A 19,859-nucleotide genomic window follows, 5' to 3' on the forward strand; every position below is an offset into this window, starting at 1 on the left:
TGATTATTCATATTGCCTGATTGAAACTCAAGTCAAACCTTTGTTGGTATTCTCCATCTATTCACATCTTTCATACATTCGTTTTGTGCAACTTTAAACGTTATGGGTAAAATCCCCCCTTTTGAATAATATTAAACCCATTCCAATGTATCCAACTATTCCTGCTACTTACATTCTTCTTGCTCAGTTTGGCAGTATTGTCCGCTTTTGCATGCAGCATTTACACAGCAATTTCTTCAGATATTTCATTCTCTAGTTATTAATCGCATATTTGCCTTTCCTTGTATAATATGAATATGCCAAAAGGGTCATTTTGGCTTACTGTCATGGGTTTCTGCTACACAGAATTTAGCATATTTTAATAATGTAAGGATTCATGGTGTTTGCTGGGAATAGGGGTATTTGATCGAGCCTGCACTGGTTGCAAGATAATACGCATCACGCTTACTCTGGGGACTTTGTTTGCTTTTTCAAAAGTTACTGGTAATTATGTCAAAATGTATGTGGATATATCCTGGCGATTTAGAACAAAGCAAACTGTATTTTGCTAACGGGATACACAGGCAGGCTCGGGTCATAACAGACGTGCAGCTCCTCCCCTTTGAATGGTTGGAGCTCAGCGACACTATTATGGACTGGAATCTAAAGATTTTAGAAAGCTGTTGAGATGTTCAATACATTCACTAAGAAGAGCAATTCAGAGAGCAATATCTTTAAGCTGCATGTTGAGGAGAACTGCGACAGTAAAACTCCAGGCTCATTTTAAACTCATTGAAGTTAACACTGCTCAAAAAAAAAGAAAAAAAAAAGTTAGTCCGAGTACTTTCCTCTGGTCGTTTTGTGACCATGTATCGTAATAAAGTCATGTTTTACAAATGCTAATGGTGTAATTTTAACAAAGAAATAAAGGGCCCATTAGTGGCAGTTGTATGGTAACACGAAGACACATGTTTACATTGATAACGTTATCCAAGTGTAGAGGCTTTAGCATTGCGGAGTAACAGTGTCATCTATCTCTTCGACATGCTAACATCTTTGTTGTGTTTTGTCACTCAGATCCAGTTTTGACTGGTTTAATCCTGTTCTGTGAGCATGCGCACTCGGTGTAAACAGGAAGAACCGAGTGGAAACCAGGGCACATCTACCATCAAGAGAAGAAAAATGATCGGACAAATACGAACGGAAGCCTTGTTTTTCATTATATATAAACCAACATATGCCACTTCATGATAATCTCGATTGCAATTTGTAGAAGCAATTGCTAACTTTTCGATAATTTTGAAAGACTTGTTATTCCGTACCTTAGCTAACGTTAACGCCAGACAGACAGCAGCACGATTTATTTCCTGCAGGTAATGCTCGTGAAGTCTGTCTGCAAAACTACAGACAGAAAAATAACTCAGTGCTCTTAGGCAAACCGAGGCAAATATCTATAACAATGGTTCAAAAAGATAAGACGCTGGAGACTCCTCAAGTTGACGGTGAGCCGAGCCCCAGCCCAGTCTCCGGAGAGGCTCGTGCAGAGGCCGCCTGCCCGGTGGAAGAGTCCGGCATCAGAGTCGAACCGACGGGAAACAGGAAATTCATCTGCGGAGTCGTGGAAGGTAATATTGAATGTTGTCTGAAACAATCAAATTCGACACTTGATCCAGTGGGGATGTGAACATGAACTAGGCGTTTCGTTGCGCAACCCTGTGTTGCAGAATGACAACAAACGAATATGGATCTGCATACTATCATAGGGCATCAGCATGCTGCAGCAGCCCTGCTTCGTGGAGGAGAGGATGGTTGTCATCAATTGGAAATACAATCCATTAGTGTACAATCGGATAACACTTGGACATCGAGTGTGAATTGTCTTAAATACAAATGAAGGAGCGGTTAAAACCCTTCTTTATGTAACAAGGCATTATTTTTGCAGATTATAAATCAGTTGTGATCTATAATGAATGTTATATTATTCATTTTTGGCAGGTTGCACCATGAGGTGAATAATAATTGATTGTGTTTGCATCATGTTATATATTATATATTTGTGTGGTTTGGCTTCCTGTCAAACTCAATCAGTACATGCTTGGTAAGACCTAGTTTTGGCCCTTATAAGTCAACCTAAGATGTCGATTTTTCATATTTTTTGACAATACATGGACAAAATGGACTATTTGTGAGTCTGACCAACGGTAACTGACTGAATAAGAACAACATTCATGTCTTATTGCACTTCAATTCCAGCCTACACATAAGGGCAAATAGTTTGAGGGGTATTGCATCTGAATGTGCTCTGAAATATAGTTTAATATAGCTCTGCAGACTGCATGAAACTGAATGTATTCTTTGCTAATGCAGGCTTTTACGGTCGACCATGGACTATGGAACAGAGGAAAGAGTTGTTCAGAAGGTATGAGGAACTTTGATAATTCATTCATCTAATACCCATAATATTACAGCTTTATTATTTGAGTTGTTCTAATAAATATGTGCAACATTGCATTTCACAGGCAGCAGAAATGGGGACTGAATACATACCTTTATGCCCCCAAAGATGACTACAAACACAGAATGTTCTGGAGAGAGATGTATTCAGTGGAAGAAGCAGGTGACTATTCAATACAGATCTTGTTATCATCTTGCTTAGGGCAAGGAAAATGAGTAATGCCTATTTATTGAGGTTTAAGGACCATCATATTCATAATGTGTATAATGGCACAATACGGCATTGAGTGATGTTTTTATTTTTTTATTTATCACCTAGAACAACTCATGACTTTAATTGGTGCTGCTAAGGAGTATGGGATAGAGTTCATCTATGCCATTTCCCCTGGACTGGACATCACCTTCTCCAATCAGAAGGAAGTTACTGCACTAAAGAGGAAACTCGATCAGGTATTGCAACTTTTTGTATGGCAGTAGTATAACCAATGTGTCCAACTCTTAAGATCTTGTGTCAAGACTGAGTCCTGACTGCTGCATGTCATCTCCTCTATCCCCACATTCCTAATCTACCTCTATCCAATAAAGACAAAAATGCTGAAAATATAAGCCCAAAGAAACAGGTCTTTATTTGTTCATATCATCAAATGTCCCATGGTTTTTACACTCTGCATCATCATGTAAATAATTAAGTGTTTACCATACCTGTCTCTATCCCCAGGTTACTCACTTCGGCTGCAAGTCATTTGCCTTACTTTTTGACGATATTGAACACAACATGTGCCCTGCTGACAAAGAGGTGTTCAGCTCATTTGCACACGCTCAGGTTTCCATTACAAACGAAATCTACCAGTACCTGGGAGAGCCCGAATCATTTCTGTTCTGCCCCACAGGTACATCAGTTTTATTCCCCAATCCATTTAAGATGTTATACAATTGTTTGTTGTCTACTGATTTACTCATTCTTTATTTCTTGCCTTAATACGCAGAGTACTGTGGAACATTCTGCTACCCAAATGTCCATCAGTCTCCCTACCTCCACACAGTAGGAGAGAAGCTACTGCCTGGCATTGAAGTGCTATGGACAGGTGAGTCTAACACAGTTTCCTGCTAACAAAACAACACCATTACCACACAATCATGCATTTCAGAGTAGTATAAACTACACTGTATTGTTTCCTTTTCTGCAGGCCCCAAGGTGGTGTCCAAAGATATCACAGTGGAATCAATCGAGGAGGTGTCAAAGATCCTAGGAAGAGCCCCTGTGATCTGGGACAACATTCACGCCAATGATTATGACCAGAAGAGGCTGTTCTTGGGGCCTTACAAGGGCCGCTCCACAGAGCTCATCCCCAGACTAAAGGGAGTCCTCACGAACCCTAACTGCGAGTTTGAGTCCAACTTTGTTGCGATCCACACTCTGGCCACCTGGTACAAGTCTAATATGAATGGGGTGCGCAAGGATGTGGTGATGAGTAAGTATGATCCAAAGCGACTTTGCTTTGATGGGGAAACACAATGATATCTCTGCATCGGTTTATAATGCTGTCCATTCTGTGTTTGTTTCTCCATCTTACGCTTGTCCAGCTGATGGCGAGGACAGCACCGTGTCCATCCAGATCAAGTTAGAGAATGAAGGCAGTGATGAAGAACTGGAGACAGACATGCTCTACAGCCCACAGCTTGCTCTAAAACTGGCTCTCACAGAATGGCTAGGGGACTTTGTTGAGCCTCATCAATACAACAGTGAGAGCAGTGCCATTATTACATCTTATCTCTATGCTAATGACATTTCTAGCAGTTATACTTGGAATACACTCATTGCGTTGGCATTGATGGCCTAAAATGATAATATTGTGACTGAAGAACACGATGCAGTGAGGCTTAACTTTGTCTTTCAGGCCGACAGGTGCCTCAGAGTGGTCCCAAAAGCACCGCCATCGACGTGACATCCATGACTGCTCCCTTGCTCTGCTCTTCCACAACAGTCACGACTGTGTTCCAGCAGCCCATCATGTCTCCAGCCATGCCGCCTCTCTGTCTGGATCCACTCTCACACCCCTTGGCAAAAATACCTCAGGACATAGAGGAGGTAAGATTTATTTTCCCTAAAGTAGCGCTGAAAGAGTTTTTTTTTTTTTAGAAATGTACTTGTCATTCATACAGTTCAGGATTACATAATGGGCTTCTATCAACAAAAAAAATCGGCGACCATTTTGGGGGAAATTGGCTTTGATGGTGAGGAAAGCATCTCAATATGTTTTTTTAAAGTGTGTTTTCCCTGTTTTTGTGCAGGTGGAGGTGGAGAAGAAGGATTCAGATGAGGAGCCCATGGAGATGGTGGTTGAGAAGCTAGATGAGCTTGAGCAGGAAGCACAAACCGACCCAGAGGAGAAGCAGGTCGGTCTCATCTTAGTTGAGAAGATGGCTGAGGACCTGAAGCCCATGGATACAGACAAGGAGTGTCTGACAGAGTCCAAGTCCCCTGAAGAGCCCATCCAGGAGGACCCTGGGTGCGACATCGCCCCGATGCAGACAGATGATCAGCTCAAACTGGTTCCACAAGCATTTGTGAGTTTCCTTTACACATCTGCAATTGAAAGCAAAAATGAATTAGAATTCCCTACAAAGTAACTTTATTTTCTGGTGTGTCTCCTCAGGAGTTGTTTGTGCCCGGGCCCGACGAGAAGCCCCTGTTCACCGCAGAGCCCCTCACACTGGACGACCTGAGCCTGCTGGCAGAGCTCTTCTACCTGCCGTATGAATACGGACCCAAAGCCGTCCAGATGCTGAAGGAGTTCGACTGGCTGAGAGCCAACAGCAGCGTCGTGAGCGTCAACTGCAAGAGAAAGGAAACTGAAAAGGTGGGTTAATGCATTTCAATAAACACAGGAAGAGGTCTTTCTGAGAGAACGAGTTAATTATTGACTGCACTGGCCTGTGATAGTGCTGGTTGTTGAAAACAAAATGGTGGATGTGTACTACCCATACTGCCCATTGGGTGGTGTGGTTATTATAGTGGATGGAGTGCAGCATGTGTTGTAAAAACGTCCCCTTCCCCCTATTGAGCCTTTTTCTCAAAGATATTTTTGACATATTCTAGCGCAAAATTGTCATGGCTGACTGGGTCACTTTCATTAAACACAATCATCTTAATGTGTGTTTTCTACTTTGACAAGTAAAAAATTCAGCTTTACAAAAAAGTGTTTCATAAACCAAAATGCTTTTAGTGCCGTCAGTATTTTGTATTTATTAATTATGTGTCCTAATTCCAATCGCTCTGTTTGATGCAGGTAGCAGAATGGCAATCAAGGGCAGAGAAGTTTGAGGACATGTGCCGCTCAGTCATCCAGATGTTCACACGGCTGTCCAATTCAGCCAACCACACCATCCTATACGACCTCTACCCGTACATCTGGGACATCAAGAGCATCATTTCTATGGTCAAGTCTTTTGTCCAGTGGCTAGGTATGTATTGCAAGGAACCATAAGGCGCTTACCCATAGAGACAGTAGCATAGCAATAGTCTGATCAAGTCAGGTAATCCAGGCGTTATTTAGTCTCACACACATAGTCAGCTTTAAAAAATAAATAAAACAATTACATAATGATAACGCACTTTAATCGATTATGCCATAGTGCAATGCTATGTAGTTTAATGATTTATAATTATTTTACATATATTCCACAGTCTGCTTAACAGACTGTAATTTTACTGATGAAAGACTTATGGCTGCTAAAGATCTAAAGCCAAAACCTGTAGACGTGGTGAAAATGAGGCTAGAACCACCCGTTTTTATTATAGATTGGCCTAGCAGAGATCTGGCTAGTTGCATCACATATCAATAGTTATGATTCTATTCATTTGCCTTTAAACACACGTTGATCTTTTATTTTTCTTCTGACTGAATGCCGCTTGCACTGCCAGCATCCTCATGTATTCCTGGTGATATCGGAACTCGGCCTCTGTGGCAAACGTTGCAGCAGGGTTACTGCTGCTTGCTGTGTATCCAGTAACATCAATGCTGCATTCCCACACAGACACACTTGCTTCCATTCCTCCTTCTGTGGGGACCGGAGCCAGAGGGAAGCTCCCACCCCCCCCATCCCCTCCCTCCATGCCCTTAGCGCGCACGCGAGCTTGGAGAGCAAGTTGACTGACTGTGTAAGGCCATTCTGGTGCATAAACTGAAATATCCACTGTTTAATTTAGCTGCTTTTTAACAGAAAGCATATGAATTTAATACAGTCTCATGGATAAGTCTCTATATCAAAGCTGTAATCTGAATTGTTTGCTCAATCTGTATCAGTGTGGGGCCCATCACCTCTTGCGAGGGTATATTCTCTCGCTTTCCCTCCCTATCCCTTCAAACTGTCTTTCATTCTTTTAGATGGTGCACTGTGATGCAGTTTGAGTGACAGTCAGCCTTGTGATAACATCTCCATCTTTTTCGGAGTGTTCTTTTGAATAGTCTGAAGCACCAGCATGGCCTGCAGTAAACCCCCTCTAACCCAGTTTCGTTCACAGGTTTCTGTCCTATATGGTAAAGCTGAGGACTCTAGCCCACAGTACACAGCAGGCAGCATACCCCCACTGACCAAACCACATCAAAATTCCAGCACTGGGCCTAATGCATCAGTGTAGGGTTGTAATCACTCTAGCAACATAGAGGAAATCAAGTGCCGCATTCAAAGAGGTAGCTTTTGATTATTCCTCTTCATAACTGCAGTGTTATTCAGTGCTTAACAGATGACTTCTGCTGTTGCTAGTATCAGGTTTTACATCCATATGTTTTCCCCATATAGTAGCTGTGCAGCCGGCACTTAGTCGCACCCCCCTGGTTAATGTACTGAGAACACTTACTAATAACCTTTCTACTGTTTTCTCCCTTCACCATGTACAGATGGAAGAATCCACAGTACAAGTTTCTACTGCTATTGGATCGACAGTGGCCGATGTATGCACAGTGCAAGCGTCGTGTCTTTCTTTTTTTTTGCTAGAGGATTTGCGTAGTTTATTATTTAGTTTTTTTAGTAGATTCTAAAATGTTACCTTCTGTTTTGGAGGAAATTAAGCAGCCCTCCGGATGAAGTCACATTTTGCGCAGCGATTTAGCTTTAAATCTTAAGTTTTAACTCCAAATTTCTCTCTTTGGCAGCACCTCTCTAACTTGTGTCTTTGTTTCTTTAGGTAGGACTAGAGAAATGTCAGAGCGGACTGATGCACCTACTCAAGGGAATTGTATGCTTGGCTTTTAAAATGTAACTATGGCACATGATCTTCATCCTACTAGGGGACACTTTTAAATGTGTAGCTACGTTAAGTGTGCTCACAGTGGCTGGACATTGCAAGAACAAAAGTTGCATGTTTCCTGCATAGCTGTATTTCTGTTAAGGAAATACAGTCTGAATAGTCTTTGAAGTGGAAGCAAACCTCAAAGAGGTCATCTTGTTGTCCCATTTGCGGTTTTTAATCCGGATAAGCAAGTTCAGAGTTTCCTCCCGTGGGTGCATCTGCGTGCTGTGCTGTGTCAGTTCCTCTCAGGAATTGTTTGAAGTATCAGGGTGAGGTTGATATGAAAAGCACTTTTACGTGCCCTACCCGCGCGCTGCATTTGTCTGGTCACATGACAGGGCTACTCATCAACCATGGTTAGACTTTGTTAGCAGGAAAACTTTAGTATCAGGCTGAGAGGCCTTTTAACAGGGGAAATGTCCACACTACCTCTCATGTCTTCCTGGTTTGATGACTCATGCTTCCCAGTCATGTGACGAGGCAGATAAGATGAGAATGTGACTCCACACGGGGTGCTAAAATGAGTGGGGTGACGGCAGCTGAAGCTTACTAATGTAGTCCATCGAGAGTATGGGTTTCTGATGGTCTGTATAATGTCAAGGTAGTCAGATAGGCTTATCACCCGTACTGAGACACCAAGGGGGCTGAACTGCACTTAATTCTGGCCTCTCTTTAGTTTTTGGAGAGCGTGCTTTTCTTACTGCAGCAAAAAACGATTTATTAAGACCGACACAGAGAATTTAAGTTGCATTGATATCTTGGACCTGATAACACGTAAGCTTTAGTTGCTTCAGCCCCATTTCATCATAATATATTTCCTCTGAAGAAGTTTATTCCAAATTAGGTCCTTTTTTATGTTTTAATGAATAAAACCAAATAGATATGTATTATGTTATTAGATACATATGACCCCGTTCCTACCCATCTCCCAAGTCCCTTCATCTGTCAGAGAGCCCCATCCTGTGGTAACAATGTCCGCTTGGCTCTGCTCCTAACAGGGTGTCGTAGTCAGTCCTCAGCACAGTTCCTTAGAGGAGACCAAGAACCCTGGGCCTTTAAGGGAGGTCTAGCAGGAGAGTTCCAGGTATCTAATGCACTGAACTTACAGCAATCTAATGGAAAAAAACAGTGTTGTCAGCAAAGACGACAATTTTAATATGTGTGTAGGTATGAAGGGCTTTGGTCTGTCCAAGGTGCGCTGATAATAACGGGTCAGGTTTCATAAAAACCTGGTTCCATCCCCTCCACTTTGTCTCAAAAAAGGTTCATGCCCTTGTATTATTTTGGGCTATTGTCAGTCTGTTGGAGGGGATTGAAACCCAAACTAACCATATAGGTTACAGCCAAAGTTTGGCCTGGCATTTTATGATGGATTAATTTGAATTTCTTTCAGCAACGTCCCAAGGAGATGCTGTTTTTCCCTAGTGCACGCAGCGCACGCGAGCATGGCTAGGTTTTATTTTTATGACATCTCATTTCTTTGCAGGAAAAGCACAACAGCCAACCTTTTGCAAGCGCACGCACAAGCATCGCAGCGCAAGCGGGTACGCAAGCAATGTTTGCAAAGAGAAAACTCCATGATCAAATACACACTAAAGTATCTCTATCCTTGGAGACTAGCAAGACTCACAATGGCAACTAATATGCCACTCAATCTGTCAGTTAGCTCAATCTGCCTCATTTGGGTTTCAATCCTGGAGTTTTCTCTGCCTCTCTGCGCCAGCATCATTATTTTTCTCAACAGGAGGGTCCTGCGCAGCGAATTATTGCGATGTCTTACAAAAGGGAAAGGAGCATCTCCTTCAGGCAGTAACACCTTAGCCAGACCAAAACACCAGCCTTGTTTTATTATATTTGAAAAGCAAATATGTATGTGCTTGTGTTGCTATGTTCCACTAGGAAAAATAAGAAAGGTGTGATGTTTGTTCTTGTTGTCCACTGTCAGATCAAGAAGAAACGTCAGTTTATATCTTCCTATTGTGTTTTTTAACTATACTTGTCATCCAAAGCGCTTTGCTCTGTTCTGTAGTTCCTTTTGATTTGATAGTGGCTCAACTGTAGCAAATGCACAGTGAGGCAGTCAACCACAGCAGCACATCGCCCCAAACTGAACCTGTTTCTTTTGATACCCACAGAGATTGTTGCCAATAGAAGCGGCAAACGATCTTTTTTTCCAACCTCCGCCTTCATTGCCAACCTCCAAAACCTATTCCATAAGGCCATACTTTCCCAAGGATGAGGTAAGACTTTTTTGTGTTTTAGTCGTGCCCTTTTCCCTCTCTTTTTTTACCAAAATCCAAGTACGGCACCTTCAATACCTATAGTTATCAGCTGTTAACAATATCAAAAGCTAAATGTATGGTTACAGAAATCATGTTGGCCATGTCCTAGTGTTCCCAGCAGTAGTGGCCTAGTTCTAGTTGTGATTGCTTTGCACTTAACGTCCCTCAAATGTTGTGCGCAACTGCTATTCACAGCATGTATGTGCTGAATGTAATGGCAACTCAATGTATGTATTTCCAAGATGTCTTTAAACACATTTTCTGGGCATTGCTAGTATTGTATATATCTTTTCTTCAACTAACCACTGTAACCATCTTCATTTTTGCAGACTGCCATTTATCAAATCTGTAAAGAAATGTACTCTGAAGGAATGGAAGATGAACCGGTCTCTGAGGAGGATCCTGACCTCATAGGAGACAGGTAAAACATGAAGACCACCAGTTTCCCCGGCAGTGTAAAACAACATCACTGACTAAATCTTTGCTGTTTGTCCACACAGGTTAGTAGGAGGTCTCCTGTCATTGAGCTCAGACTACGGGTTTGTGTTGGAGGATGATGAAGGGATCTGCGGTTATGCTCTTGGCACTGTGGACGTCCAGCCCTTTGTGAAAAATTGCAAGATGAGCTGGATTCCATTCATGCAGGAGAAATACCTCAAACCTGACTGTCAGAAGGATCTCTCAGAGGCTGAGGTAGGATATTTATAACTGTCATAATATCTGTAGCGCTGGGGATACGATTGTTGAGTTCTATTGTCCCTCTCTGTCTGTAGAAAATGATGCTGAGTTTCCACGAAGAGGAAGAGGGTCTTCCAGACACTTTCCTCTCCAACTTCCCCTCTCTCATCAAGGTTGACATTCATGCCAAGGTCACTGACCCCAGTGTGGCCAAAAGTATGATGGGATGTCTTCTATCTTCTCTTAAGGCAAATGGTAGGTGGCGGTCATCCTTAGTTTTAAAGTAATGTTCTTCACCTATACTTGTAGTAGCTTCAGAAAGGAAATACTGTATGAGTTGTTATTAGCCATGGTGGTAAGAGGGTGTCAGAACAGCTTATCTTGCATTTGACAAAGAAAAACAATTCTGAGAGGAATTGTATCCAACATAGTTTATCCATATGGTGTTCAAATGGATTGAAGGTTTAAAAATATAAATAATCAAAGCCCAGATGGAAATGATCTCTTCGTTCTGTGATAGAGGTCTTGATCCAGTTTGGGATTTTTGTTATTGACTAAGATGTTATCTTTATTTCTTCCAGGGTCCCTTGGTGCGTTCTGTCATGTCCGGGAGACTGATAAGAGAATGTTGGACTTCTACGGTAAGCTGGGATGCTTTGAAGTGGCCAAAATGGAGGGCTTTCCCAAAGACGTGATCATTATGGGACGCAGCCTATGAAGAAACATCCTGCTGAAATAACAGACTGACAGAGAGGCAGCAAGACTACGTGGCTCAAACATGTTTGCCGCCTTCATGAGAGAAAAAAACGTCCATGATGATTTTTATACTTCATTACCATTTGGGCTAGCCCTCGTAAAACCTCTTTTTAGGATTTGTGTACAGAAGCACAGCAGTCGCACACACAGATTCCCTACGCTGCCCTTAAATGTCACGGCTCTGTTTGATCAGCTGATCCGAAGCTAAAGGCAGAGGAGCGATCTGTAATCAGTTGATTTGAGCCAACATGGAAGAGTGGCACTCCAGCAATGATTGCAGAGTCCCACTTCTCATATACCTCCAGGAGGCAGGAAGTGAAAACTCCCAACATAAGCCTTTTTCTGATTTAATCCAAGTAGTCACTACATGGATATTGCCCGCATTCCCTAATGCAAAGTGTTTGTATCTGAAATGGAGGCAGAGTTGTGAAATGAGGGCGGTCTGTATCTCAGGTAGTGTCTCACTACCCCTGCACCGTTTTCCCAGCTTTAAAACAGTAAAGTTACACAGCTGTCCACGTGAACAGGACGACACCTTTGCACAGCATGTGAGGTGTTGTGCAAGAGTTTGCCTTTCATCATCACATCATGGTATTTCCAGTTGCTCCACAATGGACTTGGAGAAAGCGCGGCCTTTAAAGTGGTTTGTTTTTATCAGAAATGCTAAATCTGCCCACACAATAGGTGGAACATTGGAAAATAATAGCTTTTGGGGTTTATCAGACCCTCTATGAATGATTATCCCAGAGGTATATTTGTTACTATTGTTAAAAACTCAACCAGGAGTTCCTCTGAATTTCTGTTGAAGTACTGAAGGACATGGGGAGAGCAAAACAAAAGCTCCACAGGTTTAGAAACATCAGCCTAATTATGTTCAGCGCTTTGCTTGTGGCCATTTTGTTATATAATGATTTCGTTTTTGCTTATTTCCCTTTAAGCTATTGCCTTCTGGTTCATTGCCTTTGGATTTTAGGTTAATATTGCAGAAAACAGTGTCTTCTGTTTTAGGCTTTCTAAAAAGGTATCAGTCAGATATAGAAGGCTGATTTTAGGATATTGGCCGTGCTCAAATTCCAGTACTCACATTTGATGAAACTTTACTCAAATCAGCATTTTTTTTTTTGATAGCAGTACCCTGTTGGACCAAAATCGTAATATTCTGATCTGCTATTATAAAGAAAAACACAACTTTTAACTGGCATTCACATTGAAATACATTAGTTAAAATGTGACCCCATTGACTTGAAGGTGTTTTCCCTCCCACTCTCATTAAGCTACTCAGTTTTATTTTCTTAACCACTAAGTTCAAACCTGACTTAAAAGCAGCAGCTGATCCGGACTATGTTCAAGAGACATGCTGCAACAGTTCTCTTCAACTGGTCATTAATAATGGACAATAATGAATGATGTCAGCTTTCATCCCTCCCTGCATACTCTCAAATGAATGTCTTAGTGAGCGGTATGCTGTCACCAGAGTGGCACCAACTCTCACACTGTTGAGCTGTGGATTTTGGGACTCAACGCCGACATTTCCTATCCATCCAATGAATGTTTTATATTCTGACTCGTTTCCCATTTGTTTTTGTAAATCTTGTGTGGTTTAAAAAAAAAAAAAAGCACTTGGAATATAGATAGGGGTGTTCTGTTGGTTTCATGAGGATCATCAGTTGCTCTTCAGTAGCTGCCTGCCAATGTGATGTTTTGATACTGCGTACATTTATAATGTGCATGAGGTGTATTTGGATTTGCCATGGCGGTCATTAGAATATCCTCATGTTGTGCTTTATGGAGGAAGAAGCATGCCACTCCCCTCTGAGCATGATACTGTAGTCCGTAGACAGTCTGTAAACACTGTCAATCATAAAGTGTTATTATTTTGTATATCTTTATTGAAATGGGGGCTCACTTTCTGTTGTCCTTTAAGGAAACCAAAGCGCTGGCCTTGTTCCATCGCCCTGTCCTGTAAAGCCATCAGATGTGAAACTCACCAACAGGTCTGCTCTTTGTCTTCTGAAACAACAGAAGAATTTTCCCTCCTGTTTTAAAATGTTTATTTTGCAGTTGTTCGATGCTCGCGCTTTCTTCTCTGCCTTCAGGTTTTGATAGAACAGGGCTGTTACTGAGGGGAAAGGGCTCCTTATGTACATTTTGATTATCTGAGTTTAGGGTTTTCATAAAAGTGTCTGTTTACCAATGTAAAATTTGTATGTAAGATACATAAGATTCAAAACTAATAAACCATAATAAGTTCCTTTGTTTCTTTGTCATTTGTATCGGACACATCGTTCTGCTTGCATGTCTGGACTGAGTCGGGCTCTTATCAATTTTGACAAAAAAAGTTATGTCTGTAAATACATGTTTGGCATTATTAGCCAGAAAATAAATATCAGGTTTAATATCCCTGTTAGGGTTTTATTACAAAGTGGTATGAACATAAACCTTGACAAGCATGGATTTGTGTGATTATAAACTACCCCAACTAGTAGTTAACCTTACTCCTGAAACAAATCCTATTTAACATTATCTTTTGTGTATTTATGTATTGTGGGAAATAATGTATGTACACTAACTAAATTGAGTTATTTTGCAAATTACATACAAATGAGGTTAATGAATTTAAATTGTCTTAGAAAAACATTCCAAATAACAAATGTGTTTCTATTTATGAATAACTAATTTCCGGCAAAGCAAGTATTTAGGTGTGATTACTTAATTGTTATTTTCTATTACAGTGGATATATTTTACTTGGTAACATTTCACGTATGTTAGCATCGGCATCTCAAATACATTCCTGTTGTTCTGGAGGAGGGGGAAAAAACCTGACCGAGCAACGGCGCACAGTTATGACGCGTCACGCAGTATACATCCATGAGTCTAGTAGTCTGCGACACGCTTGTTTCTCTAGTGCAGTGTTCATTTCGCGATAAAGTTTTCACAGCAAACGTAATTTTTGTGCTCAGACAAAATGTCTTGCCACGACGAGGACTGCACGACAGACCACGGACCAGCCGGTCAATCCAAGCTGGAGAGCTTCCTGTTCAGTGAGTCCTTTTAAATCCACTTTCTTCTCTGCTGGCGCACACGTGGGTCTCACCTGTGACTGAACATCGCGCTTTAATACGTCTTTATTTCAGCCACTACACGCGCTTGCATGAAATCATTAAAACTGTTACTAAATCATCCTTTTCTTTACGTGTCTTCCAGGCTGTGAGCTGTCCTCTAAAGTGCCTTTCTACACTTTCCAAGGAGATGAAGAAGAGGACCTGGAGCATTTCCTTGAACTCAGAACAGTATGTACAATTCTTTGGTATAACCAGACTCACCACATAAAAGTTTGTATCTAAGGCTGTGAAACCATACTGGCTACTTAAGATTTGAATGAATATAACCTGAATTATTTGTTTTATTGTGACAGATTTGTCTGGGAGAGGGTGCAAAGGAGGAGAGTAATGTGGTGGAGGTGACGGCCATGAACCACCAAGGAAAGACTGTGTCAGTGCCCATCGCCAACCTCCACATCAGCTGCCTGCCCATGGTACAGTTGGCCATTTATTTACATGTAACAACAAAGGGATAGTTAAGATGTTTGTAGTGAGTAGATGTTGGTCTGCACACCAGCAGTTAGCAGGGGAGAATGACAGCACTCAAGCAAAGAAATGTACTGATGTGTTGATGGGATTTCATCAAAATATATTCCAGCCAATTAAAAAAAATCTATATCTATATATTTAGATGATTTCCCCCCCTTTACCTTGTCGTCAGATGGGGAACTGAAGCCATATATCTATATTAAAAGTAGGGATGCACGATAATTATCGGTCCGATATTAGGAATTATGACGTCATCCCGATAAACCCGATACCAGTATTAATAGCCCCGATAATATACAATATATTTTTTGGGTAAGAAAAAAATACTGCGGTGTGGGTGGATTGGGATGAGGGGCGCTTGTTTTTTTACTCGGCTCCTCCCGTTTTGCCAGTACTGTGGTATTAGTGGTTTAGGAAGAGGGGAGTTCTTCACAAATCCAGCGCTCCCTAACTCATGCCTGGCTGTGACGTAAATGGTGTGCGGCCGTGAAGCCAGGACAGTAAACAAACATGTCGTCGGTGGTATGGGCGTTGGAGCTATGTGCAACTCAAGGCATATGCTCGAACCGGAGCTGCCTGGACGCTGCAATCATGTTGCGCACTATCCGTGCTGAGTGTGCTGTCTTTTCGTACAATATCCCACTGTCTGGCTGCCTGCATAAAGTCAAGTGCTCGGCGCAGTTGTGGCGAAATGTCGCTCCTCTGTTTTCATTTAAACAACTCCTTATATCCGTTAGCGCAGCTAGCTAGCACCAGATGCTAACAACAACAATGCACGTAAGGTCTCTCTCTCGCTCGCTCGGGCCACACATACACACACCCTCCCGGTCCTCCAGATGGCCAGTCGGTGCCTGCCGGTGAGCATGGAAGTGTGGTCTGCCACAAGCGGGCGGCAGGAGCGGGGCTGTCAGCATCAGCTTGTAGATGGTATTTTAAACTCGATGCGCTCTGAAACTACGGGGCGGGCGATGAAAAAAAATACACATGCGTTAAAATAATTAGTGGCGTAAAAAGATTGTTGGTATCGGTCTTGAGAAGCAGGAAGTTATCGGTATCGGTTTCAAAAAACCAATATCGTGCATCCCTAATTAAAAGCCACCAGATTCCATTGCTAAAAAGATGTAATTGTATCTTGCAGAATACAGATGTTACTGGTCTATCACTGCCTCAATCAGTTATTTTGTGTGTTGTTGTGTGACTTTGGTGAATCCAAAAGAAACCTTTTTAAAACACCAATGTTTTAGACCATCTGTTTTTACATGGTAGAGATGTTTCTCAACTTTGACCTTCTTTTCCTCAGGTGAGTCTGGGAGAGTTTGAGCTGAAAGCCCCAGTGACCATTCGGCTGAAGGCTGGGACCGGACCAGTTACTGTCAGCGGGTTACACCTCATAGGTAACTACTAATCTTCTCTTTTAACTAGGGATGCACCGAATATTCGGCCACCGAAAATTATCGGCCGAAAATGGTTAAAAAGGCCCTTTCGGCTTTCGGCCGAAAGGGTTTTAGCACCGAAAAAATATCACCGAATGTCAGAACAGGCTTACGTTGGTAACCTAACGTGTTGTTGTGATGACGTAATAAAGACGCGGCGACCATGCTCGCGGCTGGCTCACAGGGGGGGGGAACATTGACCTTTGTCATCGAGATTGCCCTGAGCCTTTAACAAATCGTATTAAATAATCTGATGACAGACTGTAAACAGAATAGCTGAAATGTTAACAAACTAAATAACTCAGTTTCCTCTAATCATTAACCCATGTTTGTATAATGTAGTTAACTCCGTGTGTTGCTGCTAGCATACATAACACCTGACGTGGAAAAGTTACGGCCCGTCTACACTACAGGCGTCAAAAAATGCTTTCAACGCTTCACCCATTCATTTGAATGGGGTGACGTAGGATATTTTCAAACTTCGCCGAACTGCATTGTGGGTAGCATGGCAAGGCGTTGCAAGCATCGCAAGCGTCTATCGGCGTCAAAAGTTGAACAATGTTCAACTTTTGAGGCTCGATGCTTGCTCGAAGCTGGCGTCAGCCAATGAAATTCCGTTTATGCAAATCTGCCAGTACAAGCTAGCCAATCAAACCGCGTGTATGCTGGGAGAGACTACGCAGGTCATTTCCTCATATTCCAAAAAATGGAGGGAAAATTCATTATAGCGGTAGTGAATCACCCGGTGCTGTATGATCAGTCTCTGTTCATCTACCGGGATACAAACCGGAGGAGCGAGGCATGGAGGGAGGTGGCAGAGACAGTGGGTGAAACTGGTAGGTTTTCGCCTGTTTGGGGATTTTATATCCAGTTTACTTCGTTTTAACATTGCTATTGCTTTGTATGCCGGGGGCGGGAGATTCATGTGATTGGTTGTTGGTCGCGTTGCTCGCAAAAAATCGCCAACTAGAAAGACGGTCGAACCCGGTGCATTCCTCCGTCTGCATGCGGTGCACTTTTGCTAAATGTTTAGACAAATTGCTCGTGCTTACATGCTAAACTCTTATTGCACTTATGGTAACAAGTATTCTCCACATCGAGACTGGTAAAGTTGAACCACACCTCGGAGCGCGTTCTCTCCGCCATCTCCGCAGTGTGCTCCGCTGCATGTAGCAGCTGCGTGTGTGTAAACTGCCCCGCCCCCTCGCACACAGACGGGGGAGAGAGATCTCGTCTGATCGAAAATACATCATAGACGCATTTGTTGTCTTTGCATATTAGAAACGAGTTGGCGACACTAAGACTGCGATATAATGTTTTTTAGCAATAATACATGACATATATAAATGTACTGTATGCATTCAAAAGTGCTGAATAAATGTTTTATGGACCCATAATAGTGATTATTATTTAAGTTAAGTTTTGCCATAATCATGTCTATTTCCATAATCAGGTAGCTGAACAACATTGGTAAAAAATGTATACATTATATATATATATATATTTCTATTAATCATTTTCGGCATTCGGTTTTCGGCCAACTGTTTCCTATTTTCGGTTTCGGTTTCGGCCAAGAAGTTCCCATTCGGTGCACCCCTACTTTTAACACTCCCATACTTTTAAAAAGCTGTCAATATCTCTGCTGTCTGTGCATGTTAATATTAGATCAAAATGTAACAGAATTTGATTAATATTACATTAGGAACCGTCATGAATTATTTGAATTTTAGTATTGCCTGTTCTGCACAACCCTCCAAATATTTAGCACATTTATACATAAGCTATCTCTCATCCACCTCCATAGCAATACTGCACAGATTTGATTTTATGATTCCTATTACTTCGCAACAGTAAACGGCACGTAGTTCTTTAGTATATCCAGATTTGTCATGTTAAAAATAATCTATATCTTAAACGTATAATAGTTTCAATCGTTTTTTATTTGATTTGTTGGTTGTTTTTTTTCTTACATTTGATCTTCTTTAACTGTGTTTATGTATGCACAATGTACACCAAGACAAATTCCCTGTATGTGTAAACCTATTTCTGAAATATTTTTACCTCTATCTTTCCGATCAATATTTAAGGCGTGTAATATAATTCCAGTAATGTTTAAAGGTTAGATTGTAACTGATTTAAAATGAATTACTTGTTGTAATAAGTGTGTGTAGCTGCATACTGTGCATGAGGTCAACTAAAAGGGCAGATAAATAATTTTGAGTTTCATAGTTTATCAAAATAGTGATTTAACTTCGCCCTCTGCTCTTTTGCAGCTTCAGAGGTTGAGGAGTCGGATAACATGTCTGATGACGAGGATGACGATGAAGACGAGGAGGAAGAGATTACCCCCATTAAACCAGCAAAGAAGAAGAAGCAGTAGATGGAGAAGACCCTGTTAGATCTTTGGAATCCCCCCCGCCCCCCCCCGATATGTTTTTTATGAGATACACTCTTTTTCTACCGGACAGACACTCTTCTTCCTCCACACAGCCACGTAAATTCTCAGTGTGATGGCAGCTGGAAGCAGGAAGTGACATCATGACGGGCTCTTCTCCCTCTCTATCTAACCGCGTTAAAGACACTCACTTATAGAACTGTTTGCTATGAAATGCTACAGTGATTTAAGCTGTATGTGATAGTCATGGATTTACTGCACCAGTGGGGGGAAATGTCACTTTTTCCCCACTCGTTATGTTTATATATACTGTTCTTGTAAAAGTAACATCATTGTTTGTATTTACTGGCCAGACGGGAATTGTTGTCCCAACTGAGTAGTGCAATCAGATGACTTGCATAAATTGCAGTGTATAAAAATATTGTTTTCTATGTGAAATGTCAATCATAAATGTGAAGATTTTGTAGTAAATTCATCAAGAAAAAAAATGGTTGTTTTATTTTGTCTCTTAAAATGTATAATTATTTCTAGCCTTTTACATTACGGTATAAGCATCTAATTGGTCAGATAAATGTAATCCCCTCTCAGCACTACACCGTATGTTATTTGAGAGAGATTTTATTTTAGAGACTTGTATCATGATTTTTATAACTAACGTATTTTGTTTTTCTTTTTATTCTGTCTCTACCAAAGCAGTACAGAAAATTATTCACATCGACAAATGATGAAATACGGAGCTTGTGCAACAGTCACACAGGACTTTGTGCTATGATCTTAATTTATTTCAAAGTCTACAAAGTTCAATCAACTCTAATTTTTAGATGATGGAAAGCTGAACTAAAGAAATGTTAAACATCTTCTTGTCTTAGATAAAATACCATATTCATGCTAGCAAAGTTGGGAAGTAGAAACCCAACCTACATAAAATCCGTGGACCCTAAACAACTAAACTGAAAACTAGAGCCTTTTAGAACGGTTTGGAACTATCTTCATACTGA

At 41.4% G+C, this 19,859-nt stretch overlaps 2 protein-coding genes across 2 annotated transcripts; both read left to right on the forward strand.

Annotated features, from left to right (window-relative positions):
- Window positions 1-1,087: 1,087 nt before the first annotated feature.
- On the forward strand, window positions 1,088-13,693 carry oga (O-GlcNAcase). The gene is made up of 18 exons (XM_034201767.1): window positions 1,088-1,604; window positions 2,347-2,398; window positions 2,499-2,596; window positions 2,753-2,883; window positions 3,152-3,323; window positions 3,420-3,518; window positions 3,621-3,905; window positions 4,018-4,176; window positions 4,332-4,522; window positions 4,726-5,001; window positions 5,091-5,294; window positions 5,724-5,898; window positions 8,725-8,810; window positions 9,862-9,966; window positions 10,338-10,429; window positions 10,509-10,701; window positions 10,782-10,941; window positions 11,268-13,693. Exons 1-18 carry the CDS (start codon window positions 1,439-1,441, stop codon window positions 11,402-11,404), a joined length of 2,781 nt encoding a protein of 926 aa, XP_034057658.1. The 5' UTR covers window positions 1,088-1,438; the 3' UTR covers window positions 11,405-13,693.
- Window positions 13,694-14,270: 577 nt separating this feature from the next.
- Window positions 14,271-19,349, forward strand: npm3 (nucleophosmin/nucleoplasmin, 3). Its single transcript, XM_034201769.1, has 5 exons — window positions 14,271-14,484; window positions 14,648-14,733; window positions 14,859-14,978; window positions 16,334-16,427; window positions 18,740-19,349. The coding sequence occupies exons 1-5, from the start codon at window positions 14,409-14,411 to the stop codon at window positions 18,844-18,846; spliced, it is 483 nt and encodes a 160-aa protein (XP_034057660.1). The 5' UTR covers window positions 14,271-14,408; the 3' UTR covers window positions 18,847-19,349.
- Window positions 19,350-19,859: the final 510 nt, after the last annotated feature.

The sequence above is a fragment of the Gymnodraco acuticeps genome, unplaced genomic scaffold (assembly GCF_902827175.1).
Source record: "Gymnodraco acuticeps unplaced genomic scaffold, fGymAcu1.1, whole genome shotgun sequence".
Lineage (NCBI taxonomy): Eukaryota > Metazoa > Chordata > Actinopteri > Perciformes > Bathydraconidae > Gymnodraco > Gymnodraco acuticeps.

Bases quoted from the DNA above. Each gene is read 5' to 3' on its own strand.
- oga (XM_034201767.1), top strand. From the start codon at position 1,439: ATGGTTCAAAAAGATAAGACGCTGGAGACTCCTCAAGTTGACGGTGAG. The intron at 4,523-4,725 runs GTAAGATTTATT...GTTTTTGTGCAG, and splicing joins TACCTCAGGACATAGAGGAG to GTGGAGGTGGAGAAGAAGGA. The intron at 9,967-10,337 runs GTAAGACTTTTT...TCATTTTTGCAG, and splicing joins CATACTTTCCCAAGGATGAG to ACTGCCATTTATCAAATCTG.
- npm3 (XM_034201769.1), top strand. From the start codon at position 14,409: ATGTCTTGCCACGACGAGGACTGCACGACAGACCACGGACCAGCCGGT. The intron at 14,485-14,647 runs GTGAGTCCTTTT...CGTGTCTTCCAG, and splicing joins GCTGGAGAGCTTCCTGTTCA to GCTGTGAGCTGTCCTCTAAA. The intron at 14,734-14,858 runs GTATGTACAATT...TTATTGTGACAG, and splicing joins ATTTCCTTGAACTCAGAACA to ATTTGTCTGGGAGAGGGTGC.